At 41.8% G+C, this 26,782-nt stretch overlaps 1 protein-coding gene across 2 annotated transcripts in view; it reads right to left on the bottom strand.

The window, feature by feature from the left end:
- Nucleotides 1-26,782, bottom strand: part of pik3r5 (phosphoinositide-3-kinase, regulatory subunit 5) — a 112,683-nt gene that overhangs the window by 39,761 nt on the left and 46,140 nt on the right. For both annotated transcript variants that reach the window (XR_011954821.1, XM_072558424.1), the window contains exons 3-6: nt 18,316-18,416; nt 13,626-13,694; nt 12,129-12,267; nt 680-749 (exon numbers count right to left, since the gene is read on the bottom strand). Coding sequence is in view for 1 of the 2 variants with exons in the window: in XM_072558424.1 (XP_072414525.1) it covers nt 680-749; nt 12,129-12,267; nt 13,626-13,694; nt 18,316-18,416 (379 nt within the window). In the remaining variant the exon portion in view is untranslated. The remainder of the gene's footprint in view (nt 1-679; nt 750-12,128; nt 12,268-13,625; nt 13,695-18,315; nt 18,417-26,782) is intronic.

The raw sequence follows: 26,782 nt of genomic DNA on the forward strand, positions 1-26,782 counted from the left end.
ATGCTTTACAGTAACTGCAGTTCTTTCGGATTTTATTTTGTATTTAACTGTCTCTGTACGTTGTTTGACATTATAATACCATTAATTAATCCTTTGTTTTTTAGCTGTACACACATTGCTTGGGATCATCACAATGCTGTTTCAGAGCAATTATCATTCTTTTTGTATTAGGTGGTGGTTTTACAGCTGGATGACTTTCCTGTGTCTAACTTTTCCCAATTATCCAGGCTGGGCACTGGCACCAATACACACTGGCTCGCCTGAGGTCAGCAGTGGAGGTCAGTCAAAGGATTCCAGTAGTCTACATGTTTCAACAGTTCTATTGTAGTTTAGAAACTCTAGTCCATCCTCAAGAACGAGGAGATAGCACATCAACCAACAACTGGTGTGAGCTTCAGACACAGGAACAGTGATGTGTAAAGAAATACCATTAGAAGTTTCTTGCATTATTTTTGAAATTTACATCATGGTGAAATGCTATTGCAACAGCTTTGCTTTTGGTGTCAAGAGGTTCAGATGGCTTTACTCATTTTTACGATCAGCAAATCAAACATCTTCTTCAAACTACTTTCAATTGACAGGGTTGAGAATGAGATATGATTGGTCTGTTTACACTTTGGGTGAAATGGTTAAAGATCCATAGACAATGTGAACATTTCTCTAATTATCTGGTCCTTACATTGTTTTGTTTTGAAGGTTTTTGGTTGTTAACCCTTGTTCTGCTCTCACCAACCTCTGGAATGAGATTCCTACAAGGTGAAACAATTTGTTAGCATGAATTACATTCTTTATGTCAATTTATCCATCAAACAGCAAAAGTTGTCAATTAGAAATTAAAATTTCTTTCGTAATAATAACAATTCAAAGCTTACATGCTGTAATTAATTCTGCAGTATAAATTCAGACAGATCAATTCTTGATGCACACTTATAGATGAACAGTTAAAGGCTTTATATCATTGTTTATAGTAAGTTATAACTACATAAAATAGTCCAAATTAAACAAATCAAATACATTGCTATAATAGTCATGAATTTTAAAGCAATCTTTCTGGATTTGATTCAACTTAAACCAGACATGAGAAATAATGCTACTTTGCCCACTTTTTACCTGTTTCAGATATGATGACAGGTTGTCTGTGTTCGTACAATCAGGTTTGCATCATTTAACTGAACTGGATATTCCCTTTAAGTGTGTACAATGATTAGTCTAGTGGAAACAGCATCAAAGTGAGAACTCCAGAAAATGAGAATGTACCCCAGTCCCTCCATGGGATATGGCAGAGACAGACTGCCTTGTGCCTTCCTGCCTCACTCTGAACCTGCATCCCATGTGGAGGTGCCCACACCTTGGGTCTGGTGGAGATCTCAAGAGGCCAATTGACAATTAAGTGCTGAATTCCAGCTCCTGCTGCTATTTTAACAGCAGCAGGGTGAGGTGGGTGTTCCATAGCTTTTACTATGCAGGTTGGTGTCAGACAAAGAGGTGGGGGCTGGGATGTGGTAGGGATTGCTGATGACTGTGAAGGCTAGGAGAGGGGTAGGGAGTGAAGTTCAGTGATAGAGTAGGAAGTGAAGGTCAGGGGTGGGGTAGGGAGTGAAGGTCAGGGGTCGGGTAGGGAGTGGAGGTCAGGGGTCGGGTAGGGAGTGGAGGTCAGGGGTCAGGTAGGGGAGTGGAAGCCAGCAATAGGGTAGAGAGTGAAGGTCAGGGGTGGGTTAGGGAGTGAAGGTCAGGGGTGGGGTATGGAGTGGAGGTCAGGGGTCGGGTAGGGAGTGAAGGTCAGGGGTCGGGTAGGGAGTGAAGGTCAGGAGTTGGGTAGGGGAGTGGAGGTCAGTGATAGGGTATGGAGTGAAGTTCAGGGGTAGGGTAGGAATTGAATGTTAGGGGTCAGGTAGGGGTCAGGTAGGGGAGTGGAGGTCAGCGATAGGGTTGGGAGTGAAGGTCAGGGGTGGGGTAATGGGTGGAGGTCAGGGGTCAGGGAGTGGAGGTCAGCGATAGGGCAGGGAGTGAATGTCAGGGGTGGGTTAGGGGAGTGGAGGTCAGGGGTGGGGTAGGGAGTGGAGGTCAGGGGTCGGGTAGGGAAGTGAAGGTCAGGGGTGGGTAGGGGAGTGGAGGTCAGTGATAGGGTAGGGAGTGAAGGTCAGGGTGGGCTAGGTGGTGAAGGTCAGGGGTTGGGTAGGGTGTGAAGGTCAGGGGTGGGTTAAGAAGTGGAGGTCAGGGGTTGGTGTAGGGAGTGGAGGTCAAGGGTGGGGTAGGGTGTGGATGTCAGGGGTCAGGTAGGGGTGTAGAGGTCAGGCATCAGGGTGTGGAAGTGACCCATAGCCAGATGATCCAATGGATCCTAATGCTTTAACCCGGATTCCACTCCTGGACCATCAAGCAGCTGCTAGAGACTTAGAAATAAGGCCTGAAAAGACAGAAGAAATCTGGGACAACACACGTCCCAGGAAGGGCTGGCCCAGGAAGTGAGATTTCAGGAAAGGACTGGAAAGTCCGAGATGGTCAATCCCCCTGAATTAATGTAACTTTCCAAAGGAAACTGAATATATATTGAAACAAAAATATTTGCGGGGTTGTACGAAGACCAGTAAGGTCAGGATAAGCTGAATAGTCCCCTTTTTTGTTGTAAGGTTCTTTTGAACTGTCAAGGCAAATAAACCTCTCTCAAGCCTTTCTCTTGTTTTGAAGGTAACCAAGCAAAATAGTCCTGGATTTGGGCTGACATTTACAATGTACATTCCTGAATCCTGATGCGTTGCATGTCTCAGATAATATTACCAGGTTCCTAGCTGGATTGAGAATTCCATAAATTTCAACAAAATTATTAAGTGTATTTAGAACATACTCAGGCAAGAAGTTACCCAGACACTAAAAGGAACAAAACAGAAGCAAATTTTCTGTTGCCGGAATTGCAAAAATACGGACTCCAAATTCCCCTTACGTTTTTGTTTATTCACCAACTGAGATTGTCTACATCTTCTGAGTTCAATTGCTTGGAAATTTTCACTTCTGCTTCCCATTTTAAATATTTAAATTAGAGATCAAATAGTATTTTTGAGAAACCAGCTGCATAGTGAAGCGTGAGCCTGAGCTTCAGCTTTCGATCTGTTCACAATTACACAATGAAATAAGATCCACAGCCAAATCCACATAAGAACTTGATATTCTCAATCAAATTCTGTTTCTGTTCCCATTTAATCAAATAATTTGATAATAAAACTTTAGTTGATCCACAACGAGATTTAAACAATGCATTTTTCACTCAGCATAATCATGATCCAAGCTGTTTGTTTGCTCTATACCACTCAGAATTCTATCTCAAAGCACAGTTGGTAGAATTCCTGCCTCTAAACTGGAAGTTCTTGGTTCAAGTCCCACGCCGGGACTTGACGGCCAATGGGTGTATAATCATAACGTGGACAAATAGGTTGAGTCTTAGCTTGTTAAATGCTGCTGACCTGAACCTACAGCAGGCAGAAAGAACAGCAGATTCCTCATCAGCCGTATGATAGAAAGACATTTGAGTTTCTATCATCATAATCCGTGGTAATATGCCTCTAAACATACATACTGCTACATCAGCTCAGGGTCATGGAGCAGCTGTTGGATGATGGACAGTGTAAATCTGATTGGTTCCAACAACACAGGGTTCGATCCCAGTTCTGGTTGGGCTGGATTAATGTCCTGCACTCCTTTCCCTCCGCATGGTGGAGAATGTGGTGCTATGAATCAGGATCTGCCCTTCACACAGAGAACTCAAGCAGAAGCATTTGGGATACAGTGATCACAACACCAATTGGTTCAGAGTGAAGGACAATGAGTGAAGGACAAGTACAAACATAGTTGTGAAACATATTCATCAGGAAGATATCAGGCTTTAGGGAGTTAAGAGGGAAGCTGATTCAGGCAAGTTAGAATCATAGATTGGTAGATAAATCAGTAAATGAATGTTTGGTTGGCTGGATGGCTGGTTTGCCATGCAGAGTGATGCCAACAATGTAGGTTCAATTCCTGCACTGGCTGAGGTTACCGTGGAAAAACCTGCATCTCAATCTTTCTATTTGCCTGAGGCACAGTGACCCTCGGGTTAAATCACCACCAATCATCTCCTTCTAATAGGAGAGCAACTCTCTGGCCTGGGAAAATGATAGTAATTATTTTTAGTTAGGGTGCAGACTTAAGGCATTCCCATATGTAAAGCAAACCTAGAGCTAAAGCTCCTTGGGTAAATAAAGATTTAATTATTAAAATGAAACAGAAAGAGGAAGCTTATATTAATGCCAAATTCATTATTCAGTAGAAAATCATGTTAAATACAAAAAACACAACGTGGCAGGTGCTTAAAAAAAGAAACATGAGGGGAAAATATTAAAATAGATTAGTGGGTGACATAAAAGGGAACCTAAAACTCCTTCTGTGAAAGGGGAATCAAAGAAAGGGTTACAGATCCAAAATTAATCTTCTTGTGGAAGTGGATAAATTACTGAGATAATAAATAAGGACTTTACTTCTGTTTTCATGAAAATAGAGTGTTATTGTCAATGCTACAGGAAGGGCAGAGGTGGTCATGAAATTTTGATTGGATAAGATAATGAAAAAGAGCTGACTAAATGATTGGAAATACTCAAAGCAAAACAGGCACCCAGATGATATAAGCTGCATACTCAGTTGCTAAGCTGAAAATTGTGGAGGCTCTGAACATGGTCATTACTGAGGATGTGGTAGCATATAGGTTATGGCATTGAGGGTCAAACCACAGCAGGTGGACTGCAGCGTTTCAAGAAGGCAGCTCACCACCATCTTCTCAAGGGCAACTGGGGATGGGCAAGAAATGCTGGCCCGCCAGCTGCGCCCACATCGCACAGATGAAAAATAAAGTCACCAGACTGATAATTCAGAACCAATGGGCTGAATCTTACTTTTATTTTGGCAAAGTCAAAGTTGTATCGAGTGTTTGAGGAGTTTACACCATAAGACCCATTCACCATATTGGCCCTATTAATTATTTACCATAGTGGTCTCACATCCAATTTCCACCCTACCTACCTCACACTGTTCCTGGAACAATGTGCCACTGTTTGTGTATCCACTGAAACACAGGCATCCCGTGTGTCTCCAGCAACAATAAAAGTGATTTTGCACCCAGAAGGCCCCTGACATTCCAAAGGTGGCCAGGGTCCGTATGTGAGGGAGAAGGGGATGGTGACACTCTGACTCTCCTCCAATAGGGACCTGGAGGTTCTGGAGGATGGGCTGGTCCAGAAGAGGCAGCAATACCAGACTCTGCCAGCCTGGTCCACCCAGGTCAGTGCCATCTCCATGGTACAGCAGAATTGTAAGCAATGCCACAAGGCAGCTTCTTTTCTTTTGCTTGGCCAGGGTAAGTGTCACACTCCTTTCTCTGATGCCTCACACTCACTCTATCTCTGCTACATGCTCTATCGCTCTGCAACACCTTCCCTCACTCACCTTCACCCCGATACCCCTGCACTCCTACAGCAGTAACCTTGTCTGGCCTCTGTGCTGCCTCCTCAGTCCCTCAGGATGCCTCACCATCTTACCTCAACATGTTCCAGTACTAACAGTCATGGTGCCCACAGTCCTCTCATTATATCCCCCCCTACAGTCCAGAAGGGGAGACCCAGAGATCACACATGGGGAGTATTCCTGCCATTCAGATGCTCATATCCCACAAGGAGAGAATCCAGGCTCCCACAGGAATAGGCCCAGAGCACTCCTGCAAGGATGCAACAACATCCTCCAAAAGAGTAAGTACTGCTCTTTATTCCATTGACACTCGCCCATTAACCCTCAGGGGCTGCCAAATATTCACATGCACTTACCTTCCATTTCCAATCTACTTGTCCTCAGGACCAAAGGCACAGTGACAGAGGCACAAGGATCCAAGTGTGCTCTCCAGGTGGCCCTCCCTCACCAGGAGATGGGCCGATGCTAATAGGCAGCCATCTGGAGGAGGAACCACACACACAGGCCCCTCAGAAGTCTCCCATCAGGACACTCCACTTCCATCCTGACCCCACTCCCTCCCCGACCTTGGACATTTGAGCACAGGAACTTGCCTCTGACAGAACGGCACTGAGCATATGTGGGTATGTCCAGATACAAGCCCCTCCACCCCATCCAGGTCATCCCACCAAACATCTGCACAGTCAAACTGGCTCCTCCCACTTCAGCTGCAGGACAAGGGAATGCACCAAAATGTAGTGGGAGGGAGGAGCAGAAGAAACCATTTTGAAGGCACCTTGAGGCCAAGAGTTCTGAATGTGGATCACCACTTTCCCTCTTCCTGCATTGTGCCTTTACCATATCCTTCATTTGGCAACTACTGCTGTCCCCAATCTCTGTTCTCCTGAGCTGAAGGCCTTAGTGCCAGAGGGTAAGCTGTGAAGCTCAGTCCCACAGCAAAACCACCCTTTCCCCTCCCCCACTCCTCCATCTTTCTCTCTAGTTCCTGTTTACAGACCCAATGGACTGAACATGACCCACACCCCTGAATGACATGGTGAGATGAGGATGGCCAATCCCGGATTGGTGTCTCTATATCTCCTACACTGTATTAACCCACACTCTGAATTGGTAGACAAAGAACTGACTCACTTGTTGGACTGCTTTTAGCATGGTCACCCATTCTCACTTACCTGTAGGCTCATTATCACATTATATGGGTTGCATTCAGTACAGCTTACCCATTTTCTCACCCTTACCTCTTATTATCTCTTAATCAGCTTTACTTCTGTCTTGCTGTCCATTATTTGGGCGGCACGGTGGCACAGTGGTTAGCACTGCTGCCTCACAACACCAGAGACCCAGGTTCAATTCCTGACTCAGGCGACTGACTGTGTGGAGTTTGCACATTCTCCCCGTGTCTGCATGGGTTTCCTCCGGGTGCTCTGGTTTCCTCCCACAGTCCAAAGATGTGCAGGTTAGGTGAATTGGCCATGCTAAATTGCCCGTAGTGTTAGGTAAATGTAGGGGAATGGGTGGGTTACGCTTCGGTGGGTCAGTGTGGACTTGTTGGGCCGAAGTGCCTGTTTCCACACTAAAAACTAATTTCCTTGTTTGCCCACTCCTTGCATATCTCTGTCCCTCCAGGCTCTGTCTCTTCCTATCAACTCATCCCTCCCCTCCCCTCCCCAGCCCACCAACCCTCTCTCACTTTGGCTTCATTATAAACACCAGATTTTCTAGTTACTAACAGTTTGGATGAACAGTCACTGGACATGAAACATTAACTCTACTTTCTTCCCACAGATGCTGCCAGACTGAATGAGTTTCTCCAGCAATTTTGGTTTCTGTTTCAGGATAAAAAGCCACTCTTGGTAATGGTGACCATGAAACTAATGGATTGTCATAAAAGCACAACTCGTCTGTTAACATCAACAGAAGCAAATCTGCTGTTCACTCACATTCGGGTCTATATGTGACTTCAGGTCCACAGCAATTTTGCTGACTCTAAGTTGACTTCTGAAATTAATGAACAAGCTCCACAGCTGACATTGAGAAGGTAGCTCCAGAACACTACACAAGAGCAATTCCGAATGGATAACAAACACTCGACTTATCAGCTATATCCTTACTGTGAATGAATAAACAAATCTTCCAATCCTTCTCAAATGTGGGATTAATACCACAGGAGAGGAGAATTGTAAAGTATTACAATCTTGATCAAATGGAATGATTAACTTGACCAAACAGTTTGCCGTCAGTAGTAGAAAACTTTTAGAGAAAATAATTAAGGCCAAAATCGATTGGAATTTGGAAAAGAAGTGATACCAAATGAAAGTTAGAGCAGATTTGTTAAAGACAGATTACGTTTGACGAATGTGACTGGGTTATTTGGTAAAGTAACAGTGGCTGGATGACGGTTGATGAGGTGTATGTGAATTTTCAAAAGGTATTTCATCAATAGAGTCTTTAGCAAAATTGAAACCTAAAGGGGGATCCAGGAGACTGTGGCAATGTAGATATGAAATTAGCCAAGGGGCAGAAAGCAGAGAGTAGATGAATGATTGTTTTTCAGACTGAAGAGAAGTATTATGAAGGTCCTCATGGGATCAGGGGTTGGGATCACTTCTCTTTTTGACATCGAACTGAGTGTACAGGACATAATCTCAAAGCCTGGAGATGAAATGAAACCTGCAAATTTCGAAACTAGGAGAATAGTAACAGATATCAAGGGGTCACAGACTGGTTAAATGGGAGATATGTGGCAGATGAAATGTCAGTAAGAGAATCATTCAAAAAAGGGTGTCAAGAGATCACTAGTACAGGACAATTAGTTAAGCATCAATGTTAGGCAACAGTTTGTAAATTTTTAACAGGTAAACAAAATAATATGCATATGGAAAGGTTTGAGTTTATCAAGGAGAACAAATATCTCCCCTACCTCCAACTCCAGGCACATGTTCCCTCCACTATCTCTGATCAGCCCTACCCTCACTGTGGCATTCCTCTTGTTCCTCACTTAAGTGTAGAATGCCTTAGGATTTTCCTTAATCCTACCCGCTGAAGCTTTTTCATGCCCTTTTCTAGTTGTCCTGAGGAGGAAGTGAGGACTGCAGATGCTGGAGATCAGAGTCGAGAGTGCAGTGCTGGAAAAACACAGCAGGGCAGACAGCATCTGAGGAGCAGAAGAATCGATGTTTCGAGCATAAGCCCTTCATCTCGAATGAGAACACTCTCGACTCTAGCTCTCTTGAGCTCTCCTTCCTGGTTACCTTGTAACCCTCTGAAGTCCAGATAACCTTGCCTCCTCAACCTTAAGTAAGCTTCCTTCCTCCTCTTTACTTCTTCCACATCACTTGTCATCCACAGTTCTTTCAACCTACCATCCCTTCCTTGCCTCAGTGGGACAAACCTATCCAGCACTATCAGCAAGTGCTTCCTGAACAACCTTCACATTTCTGCTGTGCATTTCCCTGTGAATATCTGTTCGCAATTTAGGCACTCCAGTTCCTGCCTAATAGCATTGTAATTCTGCCCCCCCCCCCACCCCTCCCCAGTTAAATACTTTCCCATACCATCCGCTCTTATCTTTCTCCATGTGTATAGTAAAGGTCAAGGAGTTATGACCACGATCACTGAAATGCTCTCCCACTGAGAGATCTAACACCTGGCATGGTTTGTTGCCAAGCACCACATCAAATATGGCCTCCCTTTTAGTTGGCTGATCTATATACTGCATCAGGAATCCTTGGTGGACACACCTGACAATAACTGCTCCATCCACACTATTTGAACAAAGTAGGTTCCAATCAATATGAGAGAAGTTAAAGTCACCCATTGACAACAACCCTGTAGGGCAAGTAGGGGAGGTCCTCAATGAATACTTTGCTTCAGTATTTACTACTGAGTGGGACGTTGACGTTTCTGAGGACAACGTGAAACAGACTGATATGCTAGAACAGGTTGATGTTAGGAAGGAAGGCGTGGTGAAAAATTTGAAGAACATAAGGATAGATAAACCCTCTGGGCCAGATGGGATATACCGTAGGTTGCTGCAGGAAGTGAGGGAAGAGATTGCTGTGCCTTTGGCTATGATCTTTGCATCCACACTGTCCACTGGAGTACTGCCAGATGATTGGAAGGTGGCAAATATTATTGCCTTGTTCAAGAAAGGGAACAGGGATAACCCTCGGAATTACAGGCCAGTCAGTGTTACGCCAGTGGTGAGAAAATTACTGGAGAAAATTCTGAGAGACAGGATTTTAAATTACTTGGAAAACCATAGGTTGATTTGAGATAGTCAGCATGGCCTTCTGAGGGGCATGTTATGCCTCACAAATCTTATTGAATTCTTTGAGGATGTGACAAAACACACTGATGAAGGTAGAGCAGCAGTGTACATGAATTTTAACAAGGTGTTTGATAAGGTTTCCAATGGTAGGCTCATTCAGAAAGTAAAGAGGCATGGGATACAGGCAAATCTGGCTAGCTGGCCCATAGAAGACTGAGGGTGGTGGGAAATAGAAAGTATTTAGCCTGGAGCTCAGTGACCAGTGGTGGTCCGCAGGGATCTATTCTGGTACCTTTGCTCTTTCTGATTTTTATAAATGACTTGGATGTGGAAGGGTGGATTGTAAGCTTGTCGATGGCATGATGGTTGGTGGAGTTTTGGATAGTGTGGAGGGCTGTTATAGCTTGCAACAGAACTCTGACAGGATGCAGGGCTGGGCTTTTAAGTGGCAGATGGAGTTCAACCTAGAAAAGTGTGAAGTGATTCACTTTGGAAGGTTGAAGTTGATTGCAGAATACAGGGGTAAAGGCAGGATTCTTGACAGTGTGGAGGATCAGAGGGATCTTGGGGTCCATGTCCATAGATCTCTCAAAGTTGCCACCCAAGTTGGTAGAGTTGTCAAGAAGGCATACAGTGTGTTGACTTTCATTAGCAGAGGGATTGAGTTTAAAGCTGTGAAGTTATGCTGCAGCTCCATGGAATCCTGGTTAAACCACACTTGGAATGTTGTGTTCAGTTCTGGTCGCCTCATTTTCGGGAAGATGTGGAAGCTTTAGAGAGGGTACAGAGGAGATTTACCATAATGTTCCCTGGACTGGAGGGCATGTCTTATAAGGAAAGGTTGAGGGAGCAAGGGCTTTTCTCATTGGTGTGAAGAAGAATGAGAGGTGACTTGATAGAGGTGTACAAGATATTGAGAGTCATAGGTTGAAGATAGCCATGGAGGAATTGTCGATCACGAGGGGACATAATTTTAAGGTAATTGGCGGAAGGTATTGGGGAGATGTCAGAGATAGATTGTTTACACAGAGGGTGGTGGGTATGTGGAATGCATTGCCAGCAGTGATAGTAGATTCAGATACATTAGGGACATTTAAACAACTCTTGGATAGGCACATGGAAAACAGTACAATGAAGAGTGTGTAGGTTAGTCTGATCTTAGAGTAGGATAAAAGGGCAGCACAACATTGAGGGCTGAAGGGCCTATACTGTGCTGTACTGTTCTATGTTTTATTATCTTTGTTCTAAATACAAGACCATTATTTTATGCAACAAATTATGATGATCTGGAATGTTCTATCAGAAAAGGTAGCAAACATATATTCAACAGTAATTAACAAAAGGGTATTGGATAAACATTTGAAATGGAAAGAAATGCAGGGCTCAGTGCCAAGAGCAGAGATGTGGCAGTCATTGGACAGTTTTTTCCAAAATTCAGGAGAGACACCTTGAATCATAGGTCCCTTTGTATCATGCCAACATGTGATTAAACAATTCTTGGAAATTGATGCTCTTATTCAGGAGAGTTGAATAAATTGAATTTGAATCTATGCGAATACAAAAGGCACAGCATGGTCTATTAATCAAAGTAAAGACTGAATGTCTTTTACTCATTCCAATGAATCACACTTTCTTCAGCACTAACATTGGTAAAGCCTCTTGGGAAAAATGGGCGGAATTAAAAAATATTCGTTACATCGCAGTTTGGCCAACACAGCATTAGCATAAAAACTAACCACGAGCATTTACTATATTTATACCGAATGAATGTCTTCAGTAGAACACACTGACAAAATTCAAACCATAAGACCACAGACTTCTGAATTGACAGACGCAGACATTTAAATGAGGTCATGTAAATATTCAAGAAGGGGATATCCAAGTTACGAGAACAGGTGAACCACTCTGTGTCAACAACAAGTGTGAACAATAAAATGTGAAGACACTTGGCTTGATTTTCAAAGTCCACGTTTAGTGGAACAACACAAGGACACTTTTGATTTTCCGTGCAATTGGACATTATATGAGGAGATTGTAAAGCAAATGGAAAATCCCAGACTTCTTCATGGAATTCAAGCCCTCAAACTTTCTTGAATAGTTTTACATTTTCCACATTTCAGGAAATTATGAAGGCAAAGCTAAAAACAGAATTTATCTGGACTTTTTAGCACCAAATGTCACCATATAAAACCTGAAAACAATATGACTTACTTTACTTGACTAATATATCAGTTAACATTTAATCAGTTAAGTCTTGCAAAGAAAATAATTTTATGCTTATTGAAGAGGCATTTGACAGGTGTAAAACCTTTTCTAGGTATAGTCCTCAAAGAACGTAATTACAGGACTGTAATTTGTAAAATACTCCCACCTGGTGCCTTCATTTCATCTTGGATGAATGTTAGAAGGTCCTTGCAAATATTACAATAAGGTATAGGCCACGTCAGAAGACCATGGTAGATATTGTATGCATTCTTGAGTAGGTTACATTCAGGCGGAAAATACGGAGTCTACAAATCATAACAGAACAGATTAAGTAAATGGGCAAAGACTAAACTACCATATCATAAGAATAATACTTTAAAGGAACTTCAATTAATAGAAAATTATCTTAATTTTCTGAATATTTCATAGTTTTTGTTTTAAAGATCTATTCTTAGGTGTCATCACGTGCCTGTCAATAACTAAATATTCAAGAGTGATACTGAGATAGCATCTATCCACTCCTGCTTTGAAAGATGAGAATATTTCCAAAAGACCAAAGGAAATAGGAACAAGAGTTGGCCATTTGGCCCCTCAAGCCTGCTCTGCCATTCAACAGGATCATGGCTGATCTGATATTCCTCATGTCCACTTTTCTATTCTTTGATTCCCTTACTGATCAAGAATCTATCTATCTCAGCCCCAGATATGCACTTGGACTCTACCTCTGTGGCAAGGAGTTCAAAGGACTCATAAACCTCTGAGAGAAGAAATTCCTCATCAGCTCAGTCTTAAATTGGCTCCCTTTATTCTGAGGCAATGTTCTTTGGTCCTAGACTCTCCCTTGATCTCCCAAATTCTCTCAACATTTACCATGACAAGTACCTTAGAAATGTTTCAATACGTTTCAATGAGATCACCTTTCATTCTTTTAAGCTTCAGTGAGCAGAGTCCTAATCTGTTTAGCCTTTGCTCAGAAGACAATCTTTCCAATTGAGGATCATCCTATTAGGGATCATTATGTAAAATGCATTGCATTAATAAAGCACTTTAACATGGGGAAAATGTCAAAAGCACAGAATAGGAAAAAGGAAAAAGAAGCTGAGGCAAAGAAGCTAGGCTAGTTTTGGTCAATTAGTGAGACTTAAGGATGGTCATAGACAGGAAAAGGAGAGAATGGAATCTAAACAACTGAGTGAACAATCAGAAATGATGTGGAGAAATGACCAAAGGATGGGTCCAAAAGCAATGAAACAGAGAATTCAAGATAAAGGGGCTGGGAAGGCGTGGGAAGCTTAGCGAAAGGAGAAAATGGTGCACTAGGGATTTAAATACAAGGAGATTTGTACTTTTGAGAGGATGGAGAACTTCACTTACCTTGAGATCATTTGTAAAGTGTAGTGTTCAGAATTGGAAAAATTCTCCAATTGGACCCTAACCAATTGTTTCAAATGACCTCCTTGATTTTGTACATAAAGAAACACACTGCACAGTGAAAAGAGCTGCATTTTTTCCCATTAAGGTGCTTACTCAAGCAAAAGTTAAAACTTCACAATGACTCTGGAAGGTTTCTTTTAAAAATCACTCCTACATTCTAAATGTGATGTTATAATATCACACTATTTGAACAAATATATTTTTCTATTATATGATTACTTTTACTTACACGTAGAGTAGTAGAATAAAACATTAAAGCCAGTGGCACCAGTAAGTCATACTGACACATTTCCTGCACCTGCAAAACATAATTCACATATGTCAGACATCACAGTATCCTCAAAGGTGATTTATCATTTGTTCATACAACATTATAAAAGCAAATGGATCAGTAACATATGTGTTCAAATTGATTTTCAATGTTACACCAGGATAAAATGTTTCAGGTAACTTGGTATCTATTTTTGTTTCAGCTGATCAATGCAAATTATAATTTTTTTGGAAATAAGAAAACACTAAAACAGAGTTTGTGTATTGGTACTTTGATACAGTCACGTCAAAGCCACAGGATGCAGGTTCAATGTGTGCAATTTACCACAGAATGGGAGGGGGACTTCCTTGCTTCATTGTAAAGAAAAATATATCCAGGGTTTTGAATATGATAGTGAACAGAGGAAAATTTCCCAAAGGTCAATAATCCACAAAAGCAGAAACAATACAAATAAATCTTGGAACTTTGCTCATGCAGCTTCCATTAAAAAGATTAAGTAACCAATTATAAAGGCTGGGAAGGAGGGTGCCCGTTTACTCTCATGCTTGTGAGTGGGGGATGATTAAAGAGAAGGAGCTCGTGAATGGCATATCACCAGCAGAAAGGCCTGTTCTCCTCCTGTAAATTCTATGCAATTGTAATTTTAACAGCTTCAATTAGTTTGAAAAATTAATACTTTTCATCCTTCTTGTTCCTTAAACTAAATGAATTGATTTGATTTCTGGCTACTTTCCTCAGGAAAATTTCAACCTTTCTTTTGAAGGTGGAAGTCCATGAAGATGGTTTTACCAAAGACACCAACTCTCTGATATCTCATGCAAGTGGTTTGTGTGAGAGCTGGGTGACTATTTTAAGTTGAGAAGCATCACAGTCCAACGTAATGGTGTCCTCCAACCTCATCATCCACACAAACATTGTTTTTAGTTGGGGCTTACCGAGAGCCGGTAATGATTCATTTTCTAAGGTAGTAAAACATTGATAACATTTGATAAACAAGCAAGGTACTTGAGACCTTAATTGGTGGCTTAGCATCTGTGTCACAAAGAATGCTGTTGACTTTTCAGAACAGGAACAGGCCATGTAGCCCAATTGGTCTCAATAAGTACTTATGATCCATATGAGACTCTTCCCATCCTACTTTACCTAAACCTATCCACATTACCTTTCTCTCTCTTTTATCTAACTTTTCCGTAAGTGTATTCATTTCAACTACACTGTGTGGTCGCAATTTCCATATTCACACCACTCTGCTTCAATAAAATTTGTTGGATTTATTGGTGACGATCCCATGCCGAGGAACATTTATCTTGAACTCCTCTACATCTACTCTATCAACCTACCTCATAATTTTAGACTTATACTGGGTCACCCTTCAGCTTCTCTCTTCTAGAGAGAGGAGCCTCAATCTTTTAATGTTCTGAATACTGCCCCTGACTGAAATCAGCAGAGAGCTATAATTGGAGGTTTTGTGGCAATTTGCTAACTTTTGGGAAAGTAGTGAATTCAACATTGTTTATCAGACTGGTATCAACCACAAATGCTTGGTTACTAATTTTTTTTTGAGCAATACTCCACCTTCAAACATTGAACAAATAAGTAAATGGCTTACAGGAGGGATTTTGCCCCTCCATATTTCGTCATCGCTACCATCCACTCAAATGGACAATCAGCATCATTCCTGAATGGTCAGAAAAACATATCCAATACTATGGCCAATTTATTGGAATGTACATTCTCATTGTCTTATTCTCAACATTAAACTTAGATAAAACAGCAAGGGACCTATAGTCAAAATTCCGCAGGCATTTATGAAATGTATTGTTTTCCCTGTTGTGGTTATGATCTCAATAACACGCCATATAAAATTAGTATTCTGTGGTGATAGCTTTACCAAGAATCGCACACTAACCTCACAGGGAGGCACATTTGTGTTCATGGTGATCTTTATATCAGGGCTGCAAATCTGCAACTAGTTTGCATTCTTAGATAAAAGTTGCATGTGTCGAATCTGCCCTACAACGTGCACAGAGCAATCAGCACAGAGTCAGGCTTTAAATCAAACTCCATACGTTAGAATCTGTAACAGCTTAAACAGAGTATGCTTTTTGTGACATGGACTGCACAAAGTATGTTAAATTGTATTATTTCTTAGTTTGGATTTGATTTGACAAATAGAATTCAAACCAAACACTGAATAAGAATAAACTCCAGTACAAGAACAGTTCATCTAGTCGGGCATCGAAATGAAAATTGTTAGTTTCAGTTGTGTTTTGAAGCAGGTAGTTCATATTGGCCATTTTAGTTTTCAATGATAATTTTGTTGATGCATTTTGCTCCTCAAGGGTTAAGCTCCTTGAATGTGTCTACCCTCGTCTTAACTGTCCCTTAGTTCTCAATAAGTTCTCAATTTGTGGGCTTGTTCCTTCCTAGATACTTCAACAGCTATGAACCAAAGTTAATGTCAAGGATATTTTATAAGGCTTTGCTGTGGATTCAGGAGAAGGAGGAATGCTCCCTTGACTCCATGTGATCACCTTCCTCTTGTGGGTTTCATTTCACTGAGAAGGACATGAAAAGACATCCCCTAGTCAGGGGAGGGTCTGTCTGAAAGCACATTCAGTTCAATCTAATTATTCAGGTCAGGAGTTTTTAATGCTCCTGGTTCCTGGGTCCTTTCAATATGTGGTCGTAGAGTCATAGAGATACACAGGATGGAAACAGACCCTTCGGTCCAACTCGTCCATGCCAACCAGATATCCCAACCCAATCTAGTCCCACCTGCCAGCACCTAGCCCATATCTCTCCAAACCCTTCCTATTCATATGCCCATCCAAATGCCTTTTAAATGTTGCAAGTGTACCAGCCTCCACTACTTCCTCTGGCAGCTCATTCCACACATGTACCACCCTCTGAGTGAAAAGGTTGCTCTTTAGGTCTCTTTTATATGTTTCCCCTCTCACTCTAAACCTATGTCCTGTACTTCTGGATTCCCCCACCCCAGGGAAAAGACTTTACTTATTTAGCCTATCCATGCCCCTCATGATTTTATAAACCTCTATAAGGTCACCTCTCAGCCTTCAATGCTCCAGGAAAAACAGTCCCAGCCTGTTCAACCTTTCCCTATACTCAAATCCTCCAACCTTGGCACCATCCTTGCAAATTTTTTCTGAACCCTTTCAAGTTTCACAACATCTTTCTGATAGGAAGGAGACCAGAATTGCATGCAATATTCCAACAGTGGCCTAACCAATGTCCTGTACAGCCGCAACATGACCTCCCAACTCCTGTACTCAGTACTCTGACCAATAAAGGAAAGCATACCAAATGCCTTCTTCACTATCCTATCTACCTGCGACTCCACTTTCAAGGAGCCAAGAATCTGCACTCCAAGGTCTCTTTGTTCAGCAACACTCCCTAGGACCTTATCATTAAGTGTATAAGTCCTGCTAAGATTTGCTTTCCCAAAATGCAGCACATCGCATTTATCTAAATTAAACTCCATCTGCCACTTCTCAGCTCTCTGCTTCTGCAGACCAGTCCAGGTTGATTTTCTCCCCTTTGTCTCTGAACTCGGAAAGAGATTGACAGGAGAGAAAAAAAATGTCCAATAAGGGAGTGAAGAGGAAATTTCCCTGAAGCACCAGGAATTAAATAATAAGAACAAAGACTTAAACAGTAGCTCTAGGTAACCAAAGAAAAGATGGAGTAAGCAGCTGCAAAGTAAGAAGCAAAATAGGGAAAATGGGAAGAATTTGAAGAAAGGATGTTTAAAGCCAAAGGCCAAAAGCAATGAAGCAACCAGTCCAGGAAAACAATGGCAGCTCAACCCAGTTCCAAAGGACCAGAAGCTTGTGGTGACAAGTGTTTCACAACAGTTGGGAGAGCCAGCCAATACTGGACTCCTCAAGGCAAGGTCTATATGAAGGTTTATGTCCGAAATATCAACTCTCCTGCTCCTCGGATGCTGCCTGATCTGCTGTGCTTTTCCAGCATCACACTTTTCAATTCTGATCTCCAGCATCTGCAGTCCTCACTTTCTCCCACTGAATCCATTGCCAGTCAGTTTGTAGCCTCTTGAAGGAACTTAAGGCCCCAGGGACAGAGACTCTGCTGCCATGAATGAGCTGCTGATCAATCAGAGGCAAGTGTGGGCAGTTCTTAGGAGAAGTCTCATTCCTGATGAAGGGAGTTTGTCCAAAACTTCAATTTTCCTGTTCCTTGGATGCTGCCTGATCTGCTGTGCTTTTCCAGCGCCACACTCTTGACTCTAATCTCCAGCATCTGCAGGACTCATTTCCACCTGTTCTTAGGAGAAGCTGTTCCACTATTTTCTCAACATCTTCACATTGGGGGAATCTCCAAATTATTGTAGTCTGAATCAAACGCATGTATTCTGATTAATCTAAAAATGCACTTGTGAACTATTCAATCTCATACTCACGAGTTACGAAACTAAGCAGTTCAGTATGTCTAAAAATGCTTCTGATTCTGAAAGTAATCTGAAAAATATGGTCTATCATACATTCACAAAGTTTTCCTTATTATGGCAGTTACTTTTTTTTACTAAAACATGCATTATACCTTTCACAAACCAAACCAATTTCAAACAGAAGAAAGTGTCTGTAAACTCCGCTGAGATGTCCCTTACCTCCTGAGTTTTGAGCAGTATCTTCTCAATGAGGATCAAAAAGCTGTGGGGATCTCTGCTCACGAGTTCTTCCAAACTCCAACGGTTCACACAGAGCCCAGCTGAAAAAGAAAGCCAGGATCGGTTGACAAACTAACAGCAGCAAGGACTCAATATATTTATGTAATGGGATTGAATGCAAGATTTTCCCTGCCAGATGGGAAGTGATTGACAGCAGACCAGTTATCAGCCTGTTTGCACATCGTCTGATTCAATATTCCATTGACTACATTGTGCCACTTGTTCAATAAGATGAGCAGAATTGCCAAACTATCTACGCGACATCTACACATAGACTTTCAAGGTAACAGTCACTGGATAGCAATTAGCAGAGAAAGCATGATTCCAATTCTAGCATCTAGTACATTTTTGATCATTATTACAGCACCAATAGTAGTCATGTATTCAGCCACCAAGCATCTTTAGCTCTGTAATATCTTCCCTAAACTCTTTGCCTCTCTTTTATCCTTGAAGACCAGGATTTCTGTCATCTGTCCTCATGAGACCATAAGACCATAAGACGTAGGAGCGGAAGTAAGGCCATTCAATCATGGCTGATGGGCATTTCAACTCCACTTACCCGCATTCTCCCCGTAGCCCTTAATTCCTTGTGACATCAAGAATTTATCAATTTCTGCCTTGAAGACATTTAGCGTCCCAGCCTCCACTGCACTCTGCGGCAATGAATTCCACAGGCCCACCACTCTCTGGCTGAAGAAATGTCTCCACATTTCTGTTCTGTTCTGAATTTCTAAGGCTGTGTCCACGGGTCCTAGTCTCCTCACCTAACGGAAACAATTTCTTTGCGTCCACCCTCTCCAAGCCATGTATCATCTTGTAAGTTTCTATTACATCTCCCCTTAATCTTCTAAACTCCAATGAATATAATCCCAGGATCCTCAGCCGTTCCTCATATGTTAGATCTACCATTCCAGGGATCATCCGTGTGAATCTCCGCTGGACACGCTTCAATGCCAGTATGTCCTTCCTGAGGTGTGGGGACCAAAACTGGACACAGTACTCCAAATGGGGCCTAACCAGAGCTTTATAAAGTCTCAGTAGCACAATGGTGCTTTTATATTCCAACCCTCTTGAGATAATTGACAACATTGCATTTGCTTTCTTAATCACGGACTCAACCTGCATGTTTACCTTTAGAGAATCCTCAACTAGCACTCCCAGATCCCTCTGTACTTTGGCTTTACGAACTTTCTCACCGTTTAGAAAGTAGTCCATGCTTGTATTCTTTTTTCCAAAGTGCAAGACCTCGCATTTGATCACATTGAATTCCATCAGCCATTTCCTGGACCACTCTTTCAAACTGTCTAGATCCTTCTGCAGCCTCCCCACTTCCTCAGTACTACCTGCCTGTCCACCTAACTTCGTATCATCTGCAAACTTCTCTAGAATGCCCCCAGTCCCTTCATCCAGATCATTAATATATAATGTGAACAGCTGCGGCCCCAACATTGAACCCTGCGGGACACCGCTTATCACCGGCTGCCATTCCAAAAAAGAACCTTTTATCCCAACTCTCTGCCTTCTATCAGACAGCCAATCCTCAATCCATACCAGTAGCTCACCTCGAACACCATGGGCCCTCACCTTGCTCAGCAGCCTCCCGTGTGGCACCTTATCAAAGGCCTTTTGGAAGTCTAGGTAGACCACATCCACTGGATTTCCCCGGTCTAACCTACTTGTCACCTCTTCAAAGAACTCCAACAGGTTTGTCAGGCACGACCTCCCCTTACTAAATCCATGTTGACTTGTTCTAATCCGACCCTGCTCTTCCAAGAATTTAGAAACCTCATCCTTAATGCGGGATTCTAGAATACTTCTTTAGGCACTCTTGTGTCAAACTTTGATTAATACTGCTCCTGTGAAATACCTTGGCATTTTTAAAAATGAAATTAAAGATGATGTCTGAATGTAAAGTGCTTTTTACAAATATTATCTATGATGCTCCTGTTGGATTCTATTAGGAAATAGGAAATGAATAGGAAGCAATAGAAGTTTGAACATGAAGTAGAAATTTTTTGAAATGCTTTAACTTTGAGAATGATTCATAAAAGTTAGGGGAACTCCTGTTTTTAAATGCCATGGGTTCAGTACAGATTAATTCTATGTTTTTGGCATGGCAGAATAAGTGAAAGCTGGAACTCTCTGCAATGTTGTATAGAAGTAATACTCTATGAATATTTTAGAATATTAGTTGTTGAAAATCGTTGCATTTCAAGTTAGTTCCCTTTTCTACCCAGATGTATGAATCTAAACCAATCTTTCTTGTGCTGAGTAATTATTGCAGTTTCAGAACAGTCTTGTGTACTGTCAAGGCACTATTTACAGAATCTATTACTGTCAATTCAGAACTAATTTTACACAAATTTGTCCTTCAGAAAGCAGTTTTTCTTTTACACAATGAAGTAAGTCATTTGTGTTGATCATTTCCCTTTATAAGCCTGAAAATGTAAAGGGCATCATACTCAGAGGCTGGGACTTTTTCCAGTGAATTACCCCATTGAATATAGAATTGATTATCTGAATGAACGTATGTAAGGAACAAAAAAGTACGATTTAACATTTCTATCTGTGCACTTGGGTACCTAAATCAGTGTCTTGAAAAAAAAAGTGCAGTTATGTTGAGTCTGACATCCTCACAAAAGAACTTTACAGTCAATTAAATATTTTCAAAAAAATTTGCTATTGGAATGTGGTGAAAATTATTAGTTACTTTGGACTGAAAGAATCCACAAACAGCAATGAGATAGGAACTGAATAATATAATTTCAGGGATCAGAACTGGCTCAGACACTAGGAACACTTCCTTGGGATCTTTAACATCCACTCGGGAAAACAGAGGTGCCAATTTCAGTCATCACCAATGCTCTCTTGCTTTAAAATTTAGATATCTTGATTGTTCCAATTAGTATTCCAGTTGCTGAAACTGGCCTCGAACCCATAACCTTCTGACCCAGCCTACTACCAAGCCAAATTAGACACCTATGAATTTATGCTATTCTGATAAGAAGAAAATATCTGAATAACACCAGTAAAATGGCTATATTTAAAAGATTTCAAAAAAGAAATAATGTATAAGTTGAATCAATGACAGCTTGGAAGAATCTTTTTAAACAATTATTGGATGAAATGCTAACATTAGTAAATCGTTATGTTAGTCCCAACAACATTTAGTTTGCAGGTAAATCAAATACTTTTGCAAATAAAGCAAAGAAATCATGTTCCAGAAGATGTTCTTGCCCTCTAGTCGAATTTATGTCTTCAGCACATTCTCATATTCATTTATTTATGTGTACCAAGGAGGAGGTGGAAGTGAAGATAGTGAAAGATACTAAGCCAGGCCATATGTGTTCTTAGAAGTGGGGAGGATGCTCACTTTAAATAGCAGTTTTTGTAAACAATGTGTGTAACATTTGGCAAAAATGATGAGAAGTAATATACTTATCTGTTCAGTATGAGTTGCTAAAGTGTGTGCATGTCATCCACTTAACAAACTCCAGATCTTACACCCACTGCTACTGTGGTTTGATCAGAATATCATGAATGTGTGATCACTAAATGCTTAGCATTATAAAAAATGTTATTCACGATCTGGAATGTATCAGCTTACCAGGAATTCATTCTAATGAAATGGAACATAAAGTTATGGTTAATTTATCTTATCTGCAAAGGGACTTTTAAAAATAATAGATTTATACTGCTACTGTAACTTTAATTCACTTCAATAATAAACATCAATTAATCCTGATGAAAGGTTACAATTGGAAACATTGACTCTCCCCCACCTCTGATACAGCTTGACCTGCTCTGATTTTTCCAGCTTCACTCTTTATCCACATTAATCAATCATAGACAACTAATCCTGATGAAAGGTTACAATTGGAAACATTGACTCTCCCCCACCTCTGATACAGCTTGACCTGCTCTGATTTTTCCAGCTTCACTCTTTATCCACATTAATCAATCATAGACAACATCTCTCCATCAATGATACCAAAACAAAGGAGCTGGTCTTTCACTTCCAGAAATGGAGGGAAAGGCATGCCCCTGTCTGCATCAATGGTGCTGAGCTGGAGATGGCTGAGTTCTCTGCTAAATTCAGTTCTCTGCTTTGTGATCAAGCATATACAAGACTTCTCTAATGTAAGTAGAGTCAATCAAGGAAAGATAAAATATGCTTAACCACAAGGCCAGACAAGTTAAAGGAGAGATTAAAAAAAGAACTGCGGTGAGAATTGTTTAAACATTGGTCATTTTCAACCATTTCAGAGCAAGAATTCAGAAACAAACTGTACACTAAATGATACTCCCAAATCAGCAAAATGGATGTCTTGAGAATAACAAAATGCTCTGATCAGATTACATCTTGAATGATGCACTTGGTTAAATGCTTACTGAAATACAAGAGGATTATTCAATTATAAATTGACCACATTTGAACACATGATCTGAACTGGCACCTAAATGTAAAACCAAGGGAACACTGTAATGACAACAGTCACTGACACCTTTGCCATCCCAGGTGGATGTAAAGATCTCATGGAACAAAAGGTGAGTGGTCCTTGCATCTGGGCCAGAACTCTCCTTCAAATGAAAATAGTACAACAATGGGATATCAATGTTGCCAGGGGAATTGGTTTATGAACAAGGGTTGGAAAAACCTTGCGCTTCACCTTGGCAGAAATAAGAGGAAAGAACTTTTCAGAGGTATTTAAGATACCAAGTGGAAGGGAATAAACCTAATGAAATCAGGGGCTCAGATGGTAGCATTCTAACCTGAGTCAGAAGGTCGAGAGTGCAAATTTCACTCAAAGGACTTGAGCACAGAAATTTGAAGTGACACTCCAATGCAGTATCGAGGGAATGCTACTTTATTGTTGGTGCTGTCTTACAAATGAAACATTAAACTAAGTCCCCAGCTACTCTCTCAGGTAGATATAAAGTATCCCAAAAGCACTATTTAAAAGACTTGCAGGAGAGGTATCTGGTGGTTTGGTCAATATTTACCCCTCGGTCAACATCACAGAAATAGGAATCCGCTCAATATGGTGTTACTATTTTGGGATCTTGCTGTGCACAGAATTGTCAGTTGTATTTGCTGCATTTCAACAATGCTTTCACTTCAGAAATACTTCATTGGTTGCAAGGCTCTTCAGATATTCTGAGGTTATAAAAGTTTATATAAATGTTAGTCTTGCCTTTTCATACAGTAACATATTAAACAGTAACTAAATGACTACACCCCCAAGTTAAAATAATAAACAATTTGATTTTACCCTTCTCTGACTGGGTGTTTGAGCTTTACAGCATTTTTGCTGAATCTAGTGGAGTACACAGAGTCCATGCTAATCAGGTCAAAACTTTTTCTGTGTCACGGTCAATCTGCACTTCCCAGAACTTCTTGAAACTTATTGAGTTGTAATTGTTAAAATAGTAGTAAATGTGCACTATCAAATTCTAACTTCCTTCATTCTCCTGGTGTTTATGTGGGTTTCCCCCGGGTGCACTGGTTTCCTCCCAAGTCCAAAGATATGCAGGCTAGGGAAATATATCATTCCAAATTAGCCCATGGTGTCCAGGGATGTGCAGTCTAGGGGAATTGATCATGTTAAATTAGTCCATGGATTCCAGGGATGTGCAGGCTAGGTGGATTGATCATGCTAAATTAGACCATGGTGTCCAGTGATGTGCAGGTTAGGGGAATTGATCATGCTAAATTAGTCCATGGTGTCCAGGTCTGTGCAGGCTAGGGGAATTGATCAAGCTAAATTAGTCCATGGTGTCCAGGGATGTGCAGGTTAGGTGGATTGATCATGCTAAATTAGCCCATGGTGTCCAGGGATGTGCAGGCTAGGGAAATTGATCATGTTAATTTAGCCCATGGTGTCCAGGAATGTGCAGGCTAGGTGGATTGACCATGCTAAATTAGCCCATGGTGTCCAGGGGTGTGCAGGCTAGGGAAATTGATCAAGTTAAATTAGCCCATGCTGTCCAGGGATGTGCAGGTTAGGGGAATTGATCATGTTAAATTAAACCATGATGTCCAGGGATGTGCAGGCTAGGGGAATTGTTCATGGTAAATTAGCCCATGGTGTCCAGGGATGTGCAGACTAAGTGGATTGATCATGCTAAATTCGACCATGCTGTCCAGGGATGTGCAGGTTAGGGGAATTGAACATGCTAAATTAGCCCATGGTGTCCAGGAATGTGCAGGCTAGAGGAATTGAACATGCTAAATTAGTCCATGGTGTCCAGGTCTGTGCAGGCTAGGAGAATTCTTCATGTTAAATTAGCCCACGGTGTCCAGGGATGTGGAGGCTAGTGGAATTGATCATGCTAAATTTGCCCGTGGTGTCCAGGGATGTGCAGGCTAGGAGAATTGATCATGCTAAATTAGCCCATGGTGTCCAGTGATGTGCAGGCTAGGGGAATTGATCAAGCTAAATTAGTCCATGGTGTCCAGGGATATGCAGGTTAGGTGGATTGATCATGCTAAATTAGACCATGCTGTCCAGGGATGTGCAGGCTAGGGGAATTGATCATGTTAAATTAGCCCACGGTGTCCAGGGATGTGCAGGCTAGGGGAATTGATCATGCTAAATTAGACCATGCTGTCCAGGGATGTGCAGTTAGGGGAATTGATCAAGCTAAATTAGCTCCTGGTGTCCAGGTCTGTGCAGGCCCGGGGAATTGATCATGCTAAATTAGGCCATCGTGTCCAGGGATGTGTAGACTAGGGGAATTGATCATGCAAAGTTAGCCCATGCTGTCCAGGGATGTGCAGGTTAGGGGAATTGATCATGTTAAATTAGCCCATGGTGTCCAGGGATGTGCAGGCTAGGGGAATTGATCATGTTAAATTAGCCCACGGTGTCCAGGGATGTGCAGGTTAGGTGGATTGATCATGTTAAATTAGCCCATGTTGTCCAGGGATGTGCAGGCTAGAGGAATTGATCATGCAAAATTAGACCATGGTGTCCAGGGATGTGCAGGCTAGGGGAATTGATCATGTTAAATTAGCCCACGGTGTCCAGGGATGTGCAGGCTAGGGGAATTGATCATGCTAAATTAGACCATGCTGTCCAGGGATGTGCAGGTTAGGGGAATTGATCATGCTAAATTCGCCCATGGTGTCCAGGGATGTGCAGGCTAGGGGAATTGATCAAGCTAAATTAGCCCATGCTATCCAGGGATATGCAGGTTAGGTGGATTGATCATGTTAAATTACCCATGGTGTGCAGAGATGTGCAGGCTAGAGGAATTGATCATGCTAAATTAGCCCATCGTGTCCCGGGATGTGCAGGTTAGGTGGATTGATCATGCTAAATTAGTCCATGGTGCCCTGGTATGTGCAGGCTAGGGGAATTGATCATGTTAAATTAGCCCATGGTGTCCAGTGATGTGCAGGCTAGGAGAATTGATCATGCTAAATTAGTCCATGGTGTCCAGGGATATGCAGGTTAGGTGGATTGATCATGTTAAATTAGTCCATGGTGCCCTGGTATGTGCAGGCTAGGGGAATTGATCATGTTAAAGTCGCCTGTGGTGCCCAGTGATGTGCAGGCTAGGAGAATTGATCATGTTAAATTAGCCCATGGTGTCCAGTGATGTGCAGGCTAGGAGAATTGATCATGTTAAATTAGCCCATGGTGTCCAGTGATGTGCAGGCTAGGAGAATTGATCATGCTAAATTAGTCCATGGTGTCCAGGGATATGCAGGTTAGGGGAATTGATCAAGCTAAGTTAGCCCATGGTGTCCGGGGATATGCAGGTTAGGTGGATTGATCATGTTAAATTAGCCCATGGTGTGCAGGGATGTGCACGCTAGGGGAATTGATCATGTTAATTTAGCCCATGGTGTCCAGGTATGTGCAGGCTAGGTGGATTGATCATGCTAAATTAGTCCATGGTGTCCAGTGATATGCAGGCTAGGGGAATTGATCATGTTAAATTAGCCCACGGTGTCCAGGGATGTGCAGGCTAGGGGAATTGATCATGCTAAATTAGACCATGCTGTCCAGGGATGTGCAGGTTAGGGGAATTGATCATGCTAAATTCGCCCATGGTGTCCAGGGATGTGCAGGCTAGGGGAATTGATCAAGCTAAATTAGCCCATGCTATCCAGGGATATGCAGGTTAGGTGGATTGATCATGTTAAATTACCCATGGTGTGCAGAGATGTGCAGGCTAGAGGAATTGATCATGCTAAATTAGCCCATCGTGTCCCGGGATGTGCAGGTTAGGTGGATTGATCATGCTAAATTAGTCCATGGTGCCCTGGTATGTGCAGGCTAGGGCAATTGATCATGTTAAATTCGCCTGTGGTGCCCAGTGATGTGCAGACTTGGGGAATTGATCATGCTAAATTAGCCCATGGTGTCCAGTGATGTGCAGGCTAGGAGAATTGATC

This window comes from Chiloscyllium punctatum, chromosome 39, assembly GCF_047496795.1.
Source record: "Chiloscyllium punctatum isolate Juve2018m chromosome 39, sChiPun1.3, whole genome shotgun sequence".
In the NCBI taxonomy this organism is placed as follows: Eukaryota; Metazoa; Chordata; class Chondrichthyes; order Orectolobiformes; family Hemiscylliidae; genus Chiloscyllium; species Chiloscyllium punctatum.